General features: G+C 45.0%; 1 protein-coding gene across 3 annotated transcripts in view; it reads left to right on the top strand.

Annotated features, from left to right (window-relative positions):
- The window catches only part of DNM3 (dynamin 3), a 433678-nt gene extending 423372 nt beyond the window's left edge, over positions 1-10306 (top strand). For 2 of the 3 annotated variants that reach the window (XM_066261161.1, XM_066261163.1), the window contains one exon: positions 574-4200. In XM_066261161.1, coding sequence (XP_066117258.1) covers positions 574-643 — 70 coding nt within the window. In that variant the 3' untranslated portion in view covers positions 644-4200. Of the gene's footprint in view, positions 1-573; positions 4201-10188 lie in introns of those variants that run through there. The other variant, XM_066261164.1, reaches the window with a different exon arrangement.
- Positions 10307-20235: the final 9929 nt, after the last annotated feature.

Below are 20235 nucleotides of genomic sequence, written 5' to 3' on the forward strand. Positions count from 1 at the left end.
AGCAAACTCCAAAAACCTTGATTCTCTGATTTCCTAGGACCCTACAAATTTAAAAGTATATCTAGAACAAATTGGAGAAAGCTGTGGCTAAAGTCAATGAGAAGTGATCACTACCATCCTGACAGGGAGAAAAAGAGGAAGATACTATGACATGAAGGGAAATAATTCAAGACCTACCATTGTTGGAGGCCTGTTATCAGTTCCCGGAGTGCAGGATGCCTTATTAGTTCCCGGTTCAGTTAGCTCTCTGTGATCATGCTCTGTTGGCTGAGAAGGGTGCCGTATATTTCAGATAGTTTTCAATAATTGAATATTTATATTAGTATTAGGAGGGATGACTTCCATTTTCAGAAGGATGTGCATATGGAGGGGAAAAACAACAACTCGTTTTTGTTTTAACAAATGCTAGGGGAGTGAAAGCTAACAGTGTCAACATTATTACAGGTGGCAACCACTCCTGCTGGCCTGTCTGTGCATGAGCATGCGGGTGATGGCTCTTTCTCGGTGTCTTGGGGACAACCTTCTGCTAGATATTCTCCCTGTTTCTTTACCTCTCTCTTTCTCTCTTTCTAGCCGGAGACCACCCCCATCACCAACTCGTCCCACTATAATCCGTCCACTAGAATCCTCCCTGTTAGACTAAATGAAGTGTCGGGCGTGGCAGTTAATTCCCAGTGAATTATGCGAAAGCAACACCCTTGGTAACCGTTGCAGTCAATCATGAGTAGTCGCATGTGTGGACGTCAGTAGGCAAGTAACCGGTTTTGCTAACGCATTTGTCACTCATCTGCATTGCTCATGGTATGTCGAGCCTTGGGGGTTTGACTCTTGAACACTGCTGACCCTGCGAGACTTTCTGTGTTGTATTAACCAAGGTAGGTTGTATGGCAGCCCTGTTGTACTTTGGGGACCGTTTGCCTGCCCTGGCGTATATTGGAAATTGCTTTGGAGAAGTTTCCCAGGTTACCTTCCGGCGAGCCCGCTAGATACAATTCTTCAGAAGCATCAGACTGTGGGCTTCGACCTGAGCCATACCTATTTATTTCCCCACCTTCTGTTTTGGCCGACAGAAGTGATGTGTGTTTAGTATCTGTCTACTCTGTAGTTACCTAGTTAGAGCTGTCCCTTCCTCTTTATTTCATAAGATTGTTAAGGAGTGATTTTTTTTTAAATTAGGATTTCTTACGAACGAAGCTTTCCCAGCAGCACAGGTAGTTTGTGGGGGAGCAGGGAACGCGTGGCGTGCTCTCGGGGGCTCTCTGGTGCCTCCGGGCTTGGTTCCGTGCTGGAAGCACATTCAGCAGCGAGTCCGAGCTTGTTTCTCTGTCGTCACTCAATAGCTGGGACCAGTTCATTTCAGAATTCAGGAAGAAGCAAAATATCGCATCTCCAGAAGTATCTGGGAAATGTGATTTCTTTATTCATTTATAAAACCACCTCCTCCTAGGTGACAGTGAAGGCTGACATGGAAAATGTTTATTTTTTCGGGTTCGTCCAATCTTGGGCATGGCTGATGATACCTTGATTCTAACACACTCCAGTTTAATATTTGGTTGGTTGGAGCAAAAATATTCCTCTCATTCTCTGCTGATATGTGATTCTTTTACGTAAAACTTGACCCTATCTTTCCAATAGGCTTAAAGGAACTTGCTACCCCTTCAAGGCTATTTTGGTAAATGGTGAGCCTTACTATGGGGTGACCGCGATTAAAGAAGGGGGCCCCCGGGAATGAAAAAAGTCATCAATTTAGTTAGAGATGCTGTGGTTTCGGAGCGGAGTTCACAGCGTTCATAGTTGTGCAGGTCATTCTAGAAAACGGTATTAAGGCATTGAGATCTAAAGCAAATTGGCCAATTCTAACGTTTCTGAAATTTACAAGAGCCCTTTCGCCTTGGGGTTAATAGTTCAGTCTCGGGGCTGAGTTTTTGGACTACCTAGGACCAGATGATTAGCACGTAGGAAACGGCCAGAAGCCAACCTGGAATTCCGTCTGCTAACTGTTCCCAGACAGCAGACCAAGCATCCACTGAAGAGCGGTGTCCCGCGACACTATTTCATATTCTGCCGGAGTAAATCAGCTTCCACCCGCCGACATGTCTCCCTTTGAAAGCAGCAAACATGATTTGTATGTGAACTTAACTTTAATTTCCTGTGGAGTTTATACCCAAGGCAGACACCCATAAAGCATGAAGTAAAAACTTTCAGCCATTATTAAAAAAGAGAACTCGCCAGGCTGAATGGCATTGTTTTGAACTTATTCTAAAGGGTTACAAGCTAGCCCCACTTAGGCGAAAACCAGAGAGTTCACGATTCATAAAAAGGGCAAGTTACAATTGATTTTACAAAGATCACAACCCTCAATCTTCTCGTATCTTATTTTTTTACATTGGGGGAAAAATTAACTCTTTGTGAAGGGAACAGATGTGCAAGAAACATACGTTAGTATTTTTAAAAGAGTCACAGCTAAATGGAAATAAACAGCCCTTGAAATAAATAATCTACGGTGAGATCATTTTTTATGAACTCCCCTCTTTGAAGGATTCCCTTTACTTCTTCTTTTGAATTCTCTGAAAGAGGCAGCTCACGGATTATATGCACCAAGCTCTGGCTTTGTGCTGTGGTTTTGTGCTTTGCGTAGTTCAAAAAATGTCCTCCTATTAAAGCAAAGTATTGGGGTAAGCACGGCTGTGTGTTCTTAGAGCAGCATCGACCATGTCAAAGGAAATTGGAGATTCTTTTTCCTAGTCCCTGTTTCCTGATCGTATGGAATCATAAATGATGGCATTTGTTCCTTGGATGACAATTCCACAGTGAGTGTCACTGTCCCAGCAGTCTTCCTGGTGGGTCCATTTCTGCTCTAGTTGACTTCTGCGTGATTTCTGGTAGGACTCAGCCTCCCCAGGAATTTCAGCCACCCTGCTGGGGAATGTTTCCAGCATGATGTCATGGGCTTAGTGTTAACCCCGTTTCCTGGAGGGTTGGTGTCCTGCTCAAGGGAGATGTCCACATGCATGAAGTCAGGACCACTGAAATGCACACAGCTTGATGGACAGCATTCATGTCAGTCCTGGGGGGGGGGGGGGGCTTAAAGGGTTCATGCTGCTTCAAGTCTCTTGTGACTTCCTCCTATCTGGGATGTGGTCGGCGTAATAGATGGAGCTCCATCATGTCTAGGATAGCAAAATAAACCATGCAGTGTTTTGGGATTTGGAAAAATAAACTTGTCAATTTGGTAGATGAATCTATTTTAGTGTCAGATGCTAAAAATCCTGCATGCTTCTTGACTAATTGGAATAACCAGTTCCTCAACTGTGGACAGATTGTTGAAATAGTGTTCATTTAGATCAACTATATCGCATTTCCAGAAATCGCCTACCAAAACGGCTCTTCCGATTATTGCTTTTAGCTGTGTTTTGTAACATAGAAGAGCAGTGGAATCTATTAGCAAATTACCTACGTGTTCAGACACAAACTCATCTATTCCAAAACGTTCTGATGAAACCAGTTCCTGTGATATATAACTATAAGCCTTCTGGATTTAGGATTAAAAAGTAGTCATATAGGTTAATTTTATGACTTTTTAGTATAGCGTTAGCCATAATTCTCAAATATGAAATGGGACCTAATACCAGTATGTGATAAATGTTGATGTTTTCTATGTACAAACACATTTTTCTATGCATGTGTGTTTCTTTCTATACAAAAGTACATACATAGTGAATTTGTTTCTGTGAGGACATATATTTTGTGCCCCTTGGGGCAGGTAGGATTAAAAGCACTTGTTAAAATACCACGAGCATGAGTGTGATTGTATGTGCACTGTATATATGGGTATGGGTATGTGTGTAAATATATAGGTATACATGTGCTTCGTATGTGTGGGTATGAATATATTTTTTAAGCTGCACTGATACAAGAGGTTGGTTTGGAGAATCCGCTATAACACATGGGAACAGTGGTTCATTTCTCATGGAGTACGTGAGGTACGCAAAATTTTCTCCAGATTGTAATCATTCTGAGAGGCAGAAAGCTAATGGTTACCATAACAACACAGGGGGGATAACATCCACAGGTGTTTGTATCTAAAGCCACAGCGCTGCTGTCTTAAGGAGAAAGAACCTTTGTGATATCGTTGGCTAAGAAGTGTGTTAAGATCTGGAAATCTACATTTAGGATCTGTCATTTCTTTAGATTGTTAAGCTGAATCTTAAAAAGCTAAACTGGGTCACAGAGTCATCTTTTCTCTAGAGTAAATGTGTTTTTTAAAAAAAAGTAAATAAAGTAGAGGAATACAGCAATTATATAATAAAAGAAGTGGGTCTTCTGAGTAAATTTACTAAAAATGCAAGGGAGACTTCCCTTAGTATTTTGGGGTTAGGGCATCCATCATCGTTTTCAGGTAGACATTTTTTTTTTCCAAACAATATAATGGTTTGAAATTGACAGGAATCTCCTTAATCTATAGAGAATAAAGCCTAAAGAGCAGGTCTCCACACTATGAATCCCCCTCCATGAAGGGAAATACTATGTGAGACTCAAGCCCTGTGGGTTTTTGTATCATTTCATGGAGAGAATTGCGGGCTGAGAGTTCAGAGGCTGAGGGGAGTGAGGCTGGGTCATGTCAGAGAAATAATGTCTAATTCACTCTATCGCTCAGCCCTTTCGTAAAAGCTCGACTGTGTCTTCTAGGTCACCGTAAGCCTTCCTGCTCCAGTGGGTGTGTTGCACATTATGTTGGTGCTCTGCACTGTGAACTGGAAGGCTGTCTTGCAGCACACACAGTCTAAGCTCTGCTCTCGGTGTCTTTGTGTAAGGATGTGTGAGGGTGAGGGAACACGGTGGGGAGGCTCCGGGACAGTCTCTCACTTGTCCTGAGACCTGTCCCCCCTGGTGTGCTGGCGAGACGTCTCACCTCTCTGGCCTGTGTGTCATGCGTGGCTCCGCTCAAGACATTCACTTCTCTTTTATTTTTTTTCCCCCTTCAATTCCTCCAACTTTGCTCATGATGGAATGTTTTTTAAATGACGATAAAAATGACTCTTGTCTGACCTCTTGCCTTGTCTGCTGCCAGTTTGGTAAGAAAACCATTAAAAAGTGATTTCTCCAAACCAGAAATTCCACCGTTACCTGATTTGTGTTGAATTCTGTATGTACAGCCTGTGTTTTGCTAGCTTGCTTGCTTGTCTCTGTTTACTTCCACTCCCTTTTTTTAAAAATCAAGTTCCTCGTTTGCCTTCTCATGAAGAAGCAGTGTACGGAAGCAAAGCCTTGTCCGCTCTGTTGACTCTGATTGATTTGAGCCAGAATACTTTCCACTGTCTCCTTGGCGCCCGTGGGGTTTCTTACTGATGAAATATGGATGGACTCTGTAAGTGGACTTTTTTGAAGCCAGTTCCTCAAGCCTGTATCGTTCTGGAAGGTCACACGGACCTATTGTGAAACTCCAAAGCTGTATTTCTGAAGCTGAAATAAATGATGACATTTGAAGGAGGACTCCCCACTTCCTCATTTGTGTCTGTATCTAAGTCACTTCTGTGCATATCAGGAAAAGAGTGAGGCTTCTAAATATTTAAGACTCTTTCGACCGAGTCGGTCCAGAATCACCGACTCTGGGGAATGATCACCCTTGGTGTGATTGTCATTGAATTTGGGGGAGAACGAGGTTTTTAAAGGGGACAAGTGGGAAAAACCAAAGGCAGGAGGGTGGGAAACATTTTATTCCTGAGTTAAAGTCATTTGTTGGACCAGGTTCGAGAAGGACACAAACCTTACACAGCTAAGGGGGTGCCATGGGACATAGCTGAGAAGCACCGGCACGTTTTGCTGTCACAAATGAAGGCTTGTTCATGAGAGACATTGGGAAGCAGGAGGAGAAAGAGTACTTTGCCCAAATGTTAGGTCCATGGAAGGCACTTCTGATGGACAATACAGAGCTCCTGACAATAGTGGGCTCTATTGTTTGCTCCCTGGTCACTACGGGGAGAAGTTACCCCTTCTGTTTCTCCATTATTAAGAGAATGGAAGGGCATTCCATAGTCACACACATCCTTGCCCTGACGGCCTGTCCAGAGAATAAAAGACTCTTGGTTAAGAGTTTTGAGGACTGGTCCCTTACCAACACGCGTAGTCCCCGACCATGGCACCCGAAAGCAGGGACGGGAAAGGATCGGGGGAGAGAAACGCTGGTTTCCTTTCCGTGTGCCCTGCTGTGTTCATCCACGCTGCCCTGTTGTCACTTCTCTGTCCCATCTCCACACCGTGGGGTGGAGGGACCATTCCTGCCCACAGTGGGTGCGTCACCCCGGAGAGGGAGCAAGGATGAGAATCACATCACGTGGCATCGTGCAGGCGAGGGTGTGGGTTGGACGGCATCATTCTATATCCAGAGCGGTTTCCAGTGAAGGTGACCAAAACCAGAAGACCTTATTGTAACTATTTAACAAATTTTCATTTGTCTTTTTACAATAGTACCAGCACCAGTGTAAACACCTGCTCAGTTGGTTGGAATTCCAGCTTCTTGTTTTTCTGCTGGGAGCTCTGAAGTTCACGCTGAGAATCACATAGGTGTGTGGGTGAGGTGGCCCCGTCCCCTCCTTCCGGGCACAGCACACACCTGCCGTGGCACTTGGAAGGCCATTGGTTGGTGCTCTTCTCACTGTGGCTGCCTCATAATTAGGATACATACATGCAAGAGATGTTGGCTAAAGTTTCCCAAAGTGCATCCCATGAGATTTTAATGAGTTTTACACACGCGTGCACCAAGGGTTTCTGGGTTTTACGTGGACCCAGGAAACAATGCCTAGAAATGAAATGTTTTAGTCTTCTTTTACTGGAAGACCGTACCTTCGTTTAACATCAGATTGCACAGTGAGCCTCTCCACGTGGGGGTTCGCGTCTCCAGGTTCCTCAGACTCACTTGGCCATTGCTGCTTTGTTCACGGAGGTGCATGGCTTAGCAGCTGCAGCATCAGTGGCTTTAGGCATTGAGGGTGACCACCTCAGTAGACTGTCACCTGAGGGGGCGACCGGAGCTCCCCGCTTAGGACTGTCCTGGAGCCCGGGCGTGTTGTCACAGGCGTGTCTGGCCCCACGTGCCTGGGGACAGGGCCCGTGAAGCAGTTTAGAGGGGCCACGCAGGGAGTCTTCATGAGCCTTGTGGAGGGTTCGGATAATTTTCGATAACGACTTTCCTCTCTCGCTCTCCAAGAAAGAGCTCCTTTACATGAATGTCATCACCCCATCTTATTCCGGTAAAGGAAGGGGTCCAGGCTGATCTTTCATGAAAGGGGCCTCAGAGAAGAACTGAGGACACCCATTTGTACGGCCTCTCTTGGCGCAATTTCCCGAGACTCCAGGCTCGCCTGCCGCCCTAGGGCACTCAGCTCTCTGAAGGCTGGGCAGAGAGGTTTGGGGAGGTTGTGACAGAAAAGAAAACAGTTCTGAGGAAGACCTTCCCAGGGAGCTGGCCAGAGGAATGTCACACTAGAGCCAGGTCGCAGCCCTGAGGTGGAGCCAGGAGAGCGGGCTAATCCATCACTCTTGTTAACATCCGAGGCGTTTCTGCATGAGTTATGCTCCGGTCCCATGGTCTGTCCCCAGCTTCTCCTGTCTCCTCACCTTCCTGTTGTGGCCGAATGACTCTGGGAGATCATTTTTTCAGAAAGCTTAGGAAGGTGTAACCTGAAACTATCATCTTGAATGTGTAGGTTTGCCAGAATGGGGACTGCTCCCACGGTTAGCTTTGATGTGTGTTAGCGACTCGGCGTTTGAGTCCAGTTCTCCAACTGTTACATTAGCGGCAGCAATGGCATGAGGTACCTTGGAAACTCTTTATATAAAATAAAGGTCCAGCTAAACTTTCAGTACTTTGCCTCCAAGCACTTCAGCCCGGTGTAAGCAATACAGAAAATTCTGGAAAAGAACTAGAAAAACCCAAACTGCCGAGACTCATAACAGGATGGACTCTGAACGAGTGGATGGTGTCACCATCAACAATGCTTTTTTTTCTAGGCCTAAGAGGAAAGCTAGATACAGAATAAGTGAAAAGGATAAGCGTTCTGAGGTTAAAAGCCACCATTCTCACTGTCGGCTTAATAGATTCCGAGGCGTGGAGTTCCTGACCCCTTTTCCAGATCAGAACACCAAACTAGAACAGAGAGGAAAGTGCTTCAGCAAATGCAAACTGAGTGTCCCTTCAGCACTGAGGACTCCCTTCTCCCCTTTAATGGCTCAAATTCCTGCCCCACTGAGATCATTAGAGTGTTCCAAAGCCCCTTCAGAACTCAGAAATAGTTTCTGTTTGTCCGGCAGGTGATAAATTTCATCAAGCCTGACTGCAGTTTAATTACCCTTTCTTCATGAGAACACCAGGGACACCCATTACCAGCACATCAGCAGCTGCGGACTTGCAGGCCATCCTCCACCCCACCCCACCCCCCACAGCTGACAGGTTTACATACCAGAAACAAGTTTTGTATCATTTCTCTGGGTGGGAGGCCTCTTTGGGGTAGCCCGCTTAAATTGGCCCAAAGAAAAATTGGTCTTGGACTTAGGGGGAGGTAAGATTTTTTTTTTTTCTTTTTAACCACTGCTCAGAAATAGCCTCGTCATGTTGGGATCTGTAAACATTTCAGAGAAGATGAAGTTTGTTTTTTGTGTGTGTTTTTGTTTTTTTGTAGACTTCATTGCTCCACTCACTGAAGTGTTACGAGAGTAAGATGGAGTGAGTACCTGTGTTGTTAAATGTGTAGATGAGTAGCCCCAAAGAAGTCTTCCAGACAGTAGGGTTCTACCCGAGCTAACCTCACGGCTCCGTGGCTTGCGGTAGTGTTGAGTGTTGTTCCCAGTTTGGTTAGAAAGAGGAAATTGAAGTGTTGATTCTGGCCCTGGCAGGTTGGCTTAGTGGTGGAGCATCAGCCTGGCGTGTGGGTGTCCCTGGATTGATTCCTGGTCAGGGCACATAGGAAAAGTGACCATCTCCTTCTCCACCCTTACCCCCCCCTCACAGCCATGGCTCGGTTGAAGCAAGTGGGCCCTGGGCACTGAGAATGGCTCCATGGCCTCACCTCAGGCACTAAAGAGCTCGATTGATGAGCAACACTGCAGATGGGCAGAGCATCGCCCCCTAGTGGGCTTGCCACGTGGATCCTGGTTGGGATACATGCAGAATTCTGTCTCTCTGCCTCCCCTCCTCTCACTGAATTAAAAAAAAAAGTGTAGATTCTGCCAGAAACCAGTGAGGAAGCATCATTTGACCTGCTGTTTTCCTGTTCAGAGCTGTGCGTGGCCCTGGAGAGCTCACTGGACCCCCCAGGGAGGCTAATGTCAAAATGAAGCACAGTTCTGGAACCTTCTCTCACAACCTGTGGGCCTGACAAGATGCAAGTCAGGCTAGGGGCATGGAGAAAGACCAGCAAACCAAATCTCATTTATCCTGGACCCGGGTCAGAACTGATCAGAGGCACCTGGCTCTGAGCTAGAGGAAAATCCTGCAAACTCCTAGGAGTCACCAAGGACCAGGCCTCCCCCTTGTCATTTCCCTGGGCCCGAAAAGGCCATCCCCATCAGGATATATTCACCTGGAGCGAATTCTTACTTACAGACCTTTTACTCCAGTCCTGGCCTCTTGTGCATTGTGATTACAGAGCTCCTTTGATCACTTGACTGACACCTTCTCGTTCCCCTAATCTTGAAAACAGTTTCCCCTGTCACATTTCTATATACACTCCCTCTCCCCCTGTGGGGGTTTCACAACATTGATCGAAATCTTTGGAAAGAAACCGAGTGCGGAGAGTCGGGGCTGGGGAAACAGACCCTCGAGTTATGAAGGTATTTGGTTCTGGTACTGGGCCCCACTCCTCCTGAACATGATTGTGTGGATTCCTCAGCCCATGGTACAAAATAACAAGGTTCTGCAGTGGACTCACATGGCCCACACCTAGCCCGTGGCCGGTGGCCAGGAGAAGTCTTGGGAAGAGCTGACCCTACATGGTAGTCCCCTGTGTCCCCTGTGTGTCTGCACGCTCTTTTTGGTCTGACTGGAATTTGACCTCTGTGAAAGAATTTCTGCATGCTTTTATTTGGATTTGTTCTGTAAGTCAAATCATTGTTTTCTTCCCCCGCACCTGTGTTTTTTTGTTTTGTTTTGCTGTTGTTTTGTTATTTTTCGTTTTGTTTTGTCTTCACCAGGCGGCCCCCCCCTGCCGTTCCGGGACGACCATCCTAACCCCCATCACCTGCTCCTTCCATCCCCAACCGCACGCCGCCCGCGGTGTGTAAGAGCCTGGTCATTTGCACTGTATGTCCTGTGTACATAAAAAAAAGTAAAATAAAAACTTTTATTTTTGATCTATGTCAATAATAAAAACAAAGTTTTATTCTCTCTATAAAAAAAAATTGTGTCCTGTGTCCGTCTTTCTGAAGAAGACCCACGTTAAAACGGAAATTTGTTTCAGCTAAAACCAGGTAAGGAGAAAATCACATCATTTGATCTTTTAAGGCACTTAAGTGGAAAGAAGATTGATTTTAGGTTCTTAAATAAGCATTGCAATTTAAGATGCTCTCTGGTGTGAATACTAATCTGTCTTCCGATGAAATGTCTGTCCCATAGCAGTGTGAATTCTGGGTGTCTAGAGAGAAAGCCGATTCATGTTCCCCTGCCTCCAGGAATCCCATGAATAATTATTATTGCACACACAAAAAATCAGTTATGCTGTTTCTATGATTTTTCTAAATATTCTTGTAGGAGATAACATATGTAATGTAAGCTCATGGAAGAAACTGTAGATCCTAAACAGATAAACCTCACACATTCTATTTTGGCAAATTTAGGGGGCAGATATCATTTGGAATAAAAGGCAGGGAAATGTCGCCGCCTTGGGAAGAAAGAATCCTACAGATGTCAGTCTCAAGAACTGGAACAATGGGATCTATATGAGTTGTGGAGGGAAAGAGAACTTTTTTTTTTTTTTTTTTTTTTTTTTACAGAGACAGAGAGAGAGTCAGAGAGAGGGACAGACAGACAGGAACTGAGAGAGATGAGAAGCATCAATCATCAGTTTTTGTTGTGACACCTTAGTCGTTCATTGATTGCTTTCTCATATGTGCCTTGACCGTGGGCCTTCAGCAGACTGAGTAACCCCTTGCTAGAGCCAGCGACCTTGGGTCCAAGCTGGTTAGCCTTGCTCAAACCAGATGAGCCCACGCTCAACCTGGCGACCTTGGGGTCTCGTACCTGGGTCCTCTGCATCCCAGTCCGACGCTCTATCCACTGCACCACTGCCTGGTCAGGCGAGAACTTTTTTTTAATACCTCATTCCTCAATGAAAATTTGAACACTGACATTTTAAGCTATCATTAAAAAATATATACCCAAAGATTTGTCCAAATAAAATGTGTAGCACTAAGGTAATATATACTGCAGCCTGCCAAACCTATGACCTGAACCCTTCCCAAAGGTTTGAGACTTCATTCAGAGTTTTCATGTTGGAGGTTTACACGACTCAGAATTTAAAAGTGTCTCCTATTGGATGAGACCACTGCAGAACGTGCCTCCCTTTAGCATACTCTTACCGAAAACGACAGGACCGGAAAAGGGAAAATGGTGTTTTTCCTCGGGAAGCAGAGCTCCACTTCCTTCCTGTCTGCCTTCAGCAAGCTCTGGCGCAGAGCATGCTTGTGGACCTCCTGGCCAGGAACCGCCCGTTCCGGAATGGAGAACCCCCGCCCCCCACTAACAATGCTCTTTCTTTGAACCATAAAAATAATAATTTTTAAAGGACTGCTCTCCATTCAAACATACAAAACCAGTTCATTTCTCAGGTTAAAATTGTCACATGACACAACACAACAGTTTTTAACTGCATCCCGGGTCCTGTGACTGCCAGTTAGAAGCACGAGGAACTAAGGAAAGTCAAGAGTGTCCAAACGGGGTCATCACAGAGGCTTAAGTCCACAGGGGGGCGATGAGCTGACAGAGAGTGCCTTGCAGCTCATAGTCCTCTGCTGCAAGGTCGGTCCTGTGAACTGCAATCTGGCTGGACAGGACTCCCATCCAAGTATGTCTGCGTCACAACACACACCGTGTTGGGGGATGATTTTACACCACCTCCCCAACCCAAAACAGAAGTTCTCAACAGGCAGGTTTTCACTGGTTTCTCTTTTTTTTAGGTGTTTGGTACTCTTCCATTTTGTCTTCAACGTGAACTTATTTTTCTAGGGGGCGTGGCCCAGGTGTAGAGGACTTTAAAACTGAGGTTGACCTACGATATCTTCAATAATCTTCAGAACAATGAGAAAGGAAACCCTCCAGTTCTAGCGGAAAGAACCAATTCATGGGCAGCTGTACCTGTCTCAACAGGTACTGTCCCTCCCTCCTCACAGGCAGGCAAGAAAAGGGTGGGGAGGGAACAGCCTGGGGTGAAATGAAACCATACTGAGGTTTGCTCATGTTTTTTACTATGTGTAGTGTTCCGAAGTTTCATAAAGGACCCCTCCCCAAGTCCCTGACTCCCTCCACGCCCCTCAACATTTGAGAGTTTAAAGAGTACAGCATTCTTCAGCATTGACCATAACTCGGATCATCAGGGGAAACATCATTATACCTGTAATAAAAATAATATTTCTTAAATATCCTCATCCCTTTATGTATGCCTCAAGCTCTCCTTGAATTCATAATAATGTCCTAGTGACTGGGAGCCCCAGAGAAGTGACCATATCCTAGTGGCTTACAAAATCAAATAAGCATTTGCAGAACAGTTGCTGTGACAGGGACACTTAGGTCATTTTTCCAGGGACAACTGCCACTGACTCCAGTCCTGAAGAAGCTATTTGAGTTCCAGATACCAGAGGATCCACTTGACCCAATGCGAACATTCTAGAACATGCTGGTTGTGAGCTCTGACAAAGAAAAGGAAACATAGAACTTTTTCCCGGCCAATCAGGAACCAGACTTTTCATTTCTAATGGAATTGCTAAGTGCCAGTTGAGAAAATGACACGGTGGTATTAAAACTGACGTCCTCTTGTTAACTTGGCTTTAGGCTTTCTAACAAAAGGGCTTTCGGTTCAGAGGGTGCCTGCCACAGTCTTCCTCGGAGCCAGTGAGGGCTGGAAGGGCTTGCGCCCCGTCTCCCGCTAGAAAAGCCCAAGACATCTGAGAGATGGAGAAAAGAGAACTAAAGGTAAGGAAATAGAAAACTTTGATCCTTTCCTTCCCAAGTTCCACTGGTAACTAAATGTCTGTGAGCCTTGGGCAGCAGATACACTGAGGGGCTGTCTCCACAAACCTCCTAGAACAGGCATGGCCAACATATGGCCCGCCCGCGTAATGAGTTTATGCGGCCTGTGATTAAATTTTTAATATTCTTCGCACGACGCACTGTGGAAATGAAATAAGTGGTACTTTTAAATCATTATACATAAACTACGATATCTTCAATAATCTTCAGTTCAACTTATATTTGTGAACAAACTTTTTCTTTAATGAATCTAAATAAAAGTACAACAAGATCAAGATTGAATGATTTACATTTGGAGGCTGTGTTAAGAATAGCTACTACAAGTATAGAACCAGATATTAAAAAAATTATAGGCGATACAAAGCGTCTCCACACGTCACATTAGTCTTTTTGTTAACTTATTGTACTAAATTACTTACATTTATTCATAAACAAATTACATAATAAAATTTTGTTTACTTTAAATGAATCGTTTTTATATTTAACATTTTTAAATTTTAATATTTCATCCAGCTCATGAAAAAAGTTTTCTTTCTAATCTGGCCCAGGGGCCAAAAACTGTTGGCCACGCCTGGGCGAGAAGCTGAGAGCTGCCGGGGAATAAGGAAATGACTTCTGCTCTTTATTTGCAGACATGGACGCCTTCAGTGGTTTGGGAGTATGTGACACTTCTATCCTTGTCATCCTAGACCAGGGGTAGTCAACCTTTTTATACCTACCGCCCACTTTTGTATTTCTGTTAGTAGTAAAATTTTCTAACCACCCACCGGTTCCACAGTAATGGTGATTTATAAAATAGGGAAGTAACTTTACTTTATAAAATTTATAAAGCAGAGTTACAGTAAGTTAAAGCATATAATAATTACTTACCAAGTACCTTATGTCATATTTTTGCTAAGTTTGGTAGAATAAATCTTTATAAAACAACTTACTATAGTTAAATCTTTTTATTTATACTTTGATTGCTCCGCTACCACCCACCATAAAAGCGGGAACGCCCACTAGTGGGCTGTAGGGACCAGGTTGACTACCACTGGCCTAGACTTTGAAAAAACACGGTGCTGACCAACATCTGTTTTATAACTCAACATTTTTTTAAAAAAAATCAGAAAATTAATATGGGAATCTTTGGTTCTTTCTGTTCCATGAGATTCTGAAGTTGATTTTTGCAAATTGTGAATTCATTTTAAACCATGAACCCCACTCACAGGAATATAAGGTTGCCGAGAAAGAAAAGCAGTCCTGTATAACGTGATAGAGTCTGTACCTGAATAATTCAAAGGGGCACATCGGCCACCTCTGCTACCAGCATGCACTCGCGTTTTCATTGGGGTTTTTATGCTCTGAGTTACTGTTGAATCGCAATCCTGTTGACATACTAAGAATGAATGAGTCAGGACTATGAACTGCTACTCCCGTTGTTGTTAATCAGAAACAAACTTTATAGTATTTCACATCAGGTCCTGACTTTCAGCCCCGGTCCCCATCCTCAATGCCCCTTGTGAACAGGAGCCACCAGCAGGCACAGGGTGAAGAACCCCCTAGCCAACCCAGGGAACAGAAGGACATCAGGATCCTCATGACAGGGATGGAGAAGTTGCTGAAGTGGGTTACAGCTGGTGACAGACTCTATATATTTTTTTTATTTTTCTAAAATGAGAAGCGAGGGGGCAGAGACAAGACTTGCACATGTGCCCAACCAGGATCCACCCACCACACCCACTAGGGGGCGATGCTCTGCCCATCTGGGGCGTTGCTCCGTTGCAGCCAGAGCCATTCCAGTGCCTGAGGTGGAGGCCATGGAGCCATCCTCAGTGCCTGGGCCAACTTTGCTCCAATGGAGCCTTGGCTGTGGGAGGGGAAGAGGAAGACAGAGAGGAAGGAAAAGGGGAGGGGTGGAGAAGCAGATGGGTGCTTCTCCTGTGTGCCCTGGCCTGGAATCGAACCCGGAACTTCCACACTCCAGGCAGAGTCAACCACTGAGCCAGGTGGCCAGGGTTTCAGACTATATTTTTAAAGCTACAAATAACACTGTGGAAAAACTAGCCTTTCAGGCTTTTGAGGGCCTATGTATCAGCTCTTTTCTGTCCCTGGAGTGCTCTTCCCCCAGGAGTCAGGGTTATTCCCTTACCACCTAAAAGTCTTCTTAGCTTAGATGTTACCTTTCCCATGAGACCTACCCTGACCCCCCTACTTAATACCATTGCTTTTTTACCTTCTACACTATAGCTTTTATTACCTTCTCCTTCTGTCTCTTATCTGTCTTCTCCTGCTAAAATGGAAGCTCCACAAGGTCTAGGACCTTTGTCCCTTTTAGCCATAATCCAGTCTCTGTCACATAATTGTCTCTGCTCACAAAAATTAGGGGATCAGGGAATGTGCAGATACTCCAGTACTTTCAGCCTTTTGTAGCGTGCATTTTCACCAATGAAATAAAAGGTGGGTTTGCATCTCATTTGCATAATTTTTTAATTTATTCATTTTAGAGAGGAGAGGGAGAGAGATAGAGAGAGAGGAGAGATAGAGAGAGAGAAGGGGGGAGGAGCTGGAAGCATCAACTCCCATATGTGCCTTGACCAGGCAAGCCAGGGTTTCAAACCGGCGACCTCAGCATTTCCAGGTCGACGCTTTATCCCACTGCGCCACCACAGGTCAGGCTCATTTGCATAATTGAACAACTTTCTTTGACTTGTCATTTGCTTTTCTGATGTTCTTGTTTAATAAAAAAAATTAAATGCTTTTTTTATCGCTTCATTGTCATTTTGAAATATCCCCTAATTTTTGTGAGCAGTTTAGTTAGTGTTTAATAAAGATCTGTTGAATGAATTCCTGAGGCCAAACATCGCGAAATGTGAATGGTAGAAATTAAGCAGGGATAGGCCAAAATGAACAGTATATATTTGGTTAGATGTTGGGGGCGTTCTCAGTCTCCTCGACTTGAAAATGAAAGTAATACCTGTACGGCAGGACCAGTAAGAGAAAGAGATAAGATAATATAATATATATAAAGTGCCCAACACCATGCCTGATACACACTGGGTGCTCAAAAATGTAACTGTTATAATTTATCAAATGCCAGTGTGCTGTGTCCTTCCTGCATTTGTGGAAACTCAGCTACTTCCCAAACCACAATTCAGGAACAATCCCAGGACGCTTATTGAAGCTCATTATAAAAGGGAATATCAGTAATTTCCACAAGGTGGCACTGTGTCCCAGCCCGTTGCCCAGCCTTCAGCCTTTCTGGGATATCGTAAAGCTGTGTCACTGATGCCCTCTGCTGGTTTGTTTTTGTTTTTCTTGACCTTGAGCCTTTGGCTTAGAAGGTGTAAATGATGGCTCAGGGCGCTTCCTCTAATATGCTCACAGGAAGTCCCACATCCAGTTTAAGCCAGCCGCCCAAAGTCTCCCTGGAGAAGTGTGCAGAACTGACACAGGACGCAGGCTTAACACCGACAGCAGTCTGCTCACCACGCTACATGCAGACCCCCTTACCGCCTCTAGCTACATGCCAGTAATCCAACAACCACATCGCGCCCCCAGATAACACACACCTCCCCGGACCGCTCTACCTGACCTTGATCCCTCCACCCCAGCTACCATCCCTGGCTTTGTTTGGGAGCGATGAGCCCCCCACCCAACCCTCCTCGCTCTTCCTTGCCTCTGCCAACCTCCAGCCTTACCTGTAACTTAAGCACATCTTAAGTGAGCCTCTTCATTCTTCATGTATATATATGGCTTTTTTTTTTAATCTGCATTTTTCCTCAAAACCTTTTTGGGATCCATTTATATCCCCAGCCTGTGAAACTTCTTGGCGTTACATGAAGAAAGTGTGTAGAATTGTATTTTCATTTGTCTTAAACTTTCCCTGCTCAATTTCAAAAGGGTTCTGCTTCCCTATGTCACAATTTGGGAAATTCATCCACATGCACCTGCACCTATGACCTGGTTCTAGCAGTGACTGCGTATATGTGACTGTGACAGCCTCTAGCAGTGACTGTGTACCCGTGACCGCATCTAGCAGTGACTGTATATATGACCGTGACCGTGTCTAGCAGTGACCGTGTACCCGTGACGAGCTCTAGCAGTGACTGTATATGTGACCGTGACCGCATCTAGCAGTGACCATGTACCCGTGACGAGCTCTAGCAGTGACCGTGACTGCGTCTAGCAGTAACTGTATATGTGACCGTGACCGCGTCTAGCAGTGACCGTGTACCCGTGACGAGCTCTAGCAGTGACCGTGACTGCGTCTAGCAGTAACTGTATATGTGACCGTGACCGCGTCTAGCAGTGACCGTGTACCCACGACAGGCTCTAGCAGTGACTGTATATGTGACCGTGACCGCGTCTAGCAGTGACCATGTACCCGTGACGAGCTCTAGCAGCGACTATGTACCCGTGACTGTCAGGAGCCGATCAATGACTGCTGGCTGACAAGGTCACAGCAGGAGAAGACCCACAACTGCTGGCTGACAAGGTCACAGCAGGAGAAGACCCACAACTGCTGGCTGACAAGGTCACAGCAGAAGAAGATCAAAAACTGCTGATTGACAAAGTCACAGCAGAGAAGACCAATGGCTGCAGGGTGACAAAGTCACTGCAGTGAAGACCAATGGCTGCGGGGTGACAATGTCACCGCAAAAAGAATAGGCACAACGATACTTCTCCCTTTGACCTTTTGAATTAATCTGGCCTTATATCCCCCCTTTTCTGGGTGTGTGCTATTATTTGTGGCACAGGGATAATAGTACCGTGCTTTCCCTGTAGATTCGTAGTAATTTCTTTGGAAATGAGACAGAAGGTGTAAGTTCCACAGAAAAGCCTGTAAGCCCCTTGAACTGGGCTCATAAACATAAGAGGCTGGCTATGATATCCCTCATAAAGGGTTAAGTTTGGAGGAGAATTTCTTCTTATTAATCATGTTAGAAAGAATATAGTTAGAACTTAGCTAGTATATGAATATAGTAAATAAATAAAGTTTAACTAGACATTAGAATCTTAGGTAAAGTGTAGTAGAGTGGCCTGTTGCGTGGCCTTGGATAGGAGTGCAGCTGGCTAGTAAGAATGTTTTGTTAAAAGACTTGTTTTATGACTAAAGGCAGTTACTGGGCTTTCTCAGTGAGACATTCTCATGAAATTTATATACTTTCCCAAGGTTTTTCGTTCAGATAATAAAGAGGAATATGGAAGAATCCATAGAAGCAATAGCAACTAATGCCTTCTGATATTATGTTGCTACTAGCTATCTTGCAGGTGCACTCTATGTATCTCTAAGTAAAAAATTACTCTTTATACTATGTCAGTTTCTTAACAGCAAGCCTTTTGTAGTCTTGTGAAAAAAGAATTAGGACAATACATGAACTCAAGGCTATTTGCCTGAGCAAGCGGTGGTCCTCTGCTAGTCCTTGATGATTTCGTCTGCTATCTCTTTCTGTGCCCTTGACTCACAACAAGAGTAAAATAGAGTTATTAATTAATACTAATCTTTTAGAAGTTTGTACCAATATTATTATTACTATTGTATAACTGTACTTTGAATAACTTACCACCTGACTTGTAGTTTATAGATATGAATTAACTGTTATCTGAAAATATGTAACCACAGTGAAACTAAAACAATGATGTATTCAAAATACCATGTGATTGTAACTTAGTGTGTGTGCATAAAAAGAAAGCTAGACCAGCATTTAGCGGAGATGCCTGGCAGTAAATGCTAACCAGAGAATAAAGAATTCGGCTCTCTCACTCCATTTTCGCCGACGCCGTCTCTTCCTGTGGGACCCCTGGATCCCCCCCGGGGCTGGACCCCGGCACGTGACCACATCTAATAGTGACCGCGTACCCATGACAGGCTCTAGCAGTGACTGTATATGTGACCGTGACCGCATCTAGCAGTGACCATGTACCCGTGACGAGCTCTAGCAGTGACCGTGACTGCGTCTAGCAGTAACTGTATATGTGACCGTGACCGCGTCTAGCAGTGACCGTGTACCCACGACAGGCTCTAGCAGTGACTGTATATGTGACCGTGACCGCGTCTAGCAGTGACCATGTACCCGTGACAGGCTCTAGCAGCGACTATGTACCCGTGACCACATCTAATAGTGACCGCGTACCCATGACAGGCTCTAGCAGTGACTGTATATGTGACCGTGACCGTGTCTAGCAGTGACCATGTACCCATGACAGGCTCTAGCAGTGACTGCGTATATGTGACTGTGACAGCCTCTAGCAGTGACTATGTACCCACGACAGCCTCTAGCAGTGACCGCATACCTGTGATGGGCTCTAGCAGTGACTGTGTCTCCCCAGCTGCCCTCAGCTGCAGTGGTCCATTCCCTACTCCGTTTTCATAGGCCAGCCTCCTTTCCTTTCAATTCTTACCATTTTTATTTTCTAGTCATTCGTTCAAATTAAAACCAGTGCTCAGGGCAGTTTTGAAAGGTCTGTGTTCAAAGAAATGAAAACATAACTTCTAATGAAAACTAGTGCCCTGATGAGGTCTGATTTCAAATTAATCTCTAGAGAGAAGGGCTAGTACAGGAACTCACCCCCGTGCATGATGTCCTGAGGAACCCGGCATTCTGGGGACACTGAATGCACACTGCCTCTCCTCTCTGCCCGCAAGTCTCCTACAAATCAACTTAGTAACAACAGCAGTAACAGCTAAACACTAATGCAGGGCTGTGCCCTGCGTTCTCCGAAGCACTTCACGTCTATCTCATTTAACCATCACAATGCTAGAGGTCTATTCGTCCCCACTTTCCAGATGAAGATGAAAAACCAGAAGCGCACGGGGTGGGCGGTAACTAGCCTATGCTTTGAGCTCTGACTCCTCCACAAGTCATCTGGCCTGCGTGCTCATTACCCGCAGCATGAAGCCCAAACCCCCAAACAGTCACAGACCCCTAAGCATTACTCACGCCTCCCATTCCAGCTTTACCTCAAACCCTCATGACCCCAAACTTCCACCTGCGTGCTTATGCTCAGAACAGACG

This window comes from Saccopteryx bilineata, chromosome 2 (assembly GCF_036850765.1).
Source record: "Saccopteryx bilineata isolate mSacBil1 chromosome 2, mSacBil1_pri_phased_curated, whole genome shotgun sequence".
NCBI lineage: Eukaryota > Metazoa > Chordata > Mammalia > Chiroptera > Emballonuridae > Saccopteryx > Saccopteryx bilineata.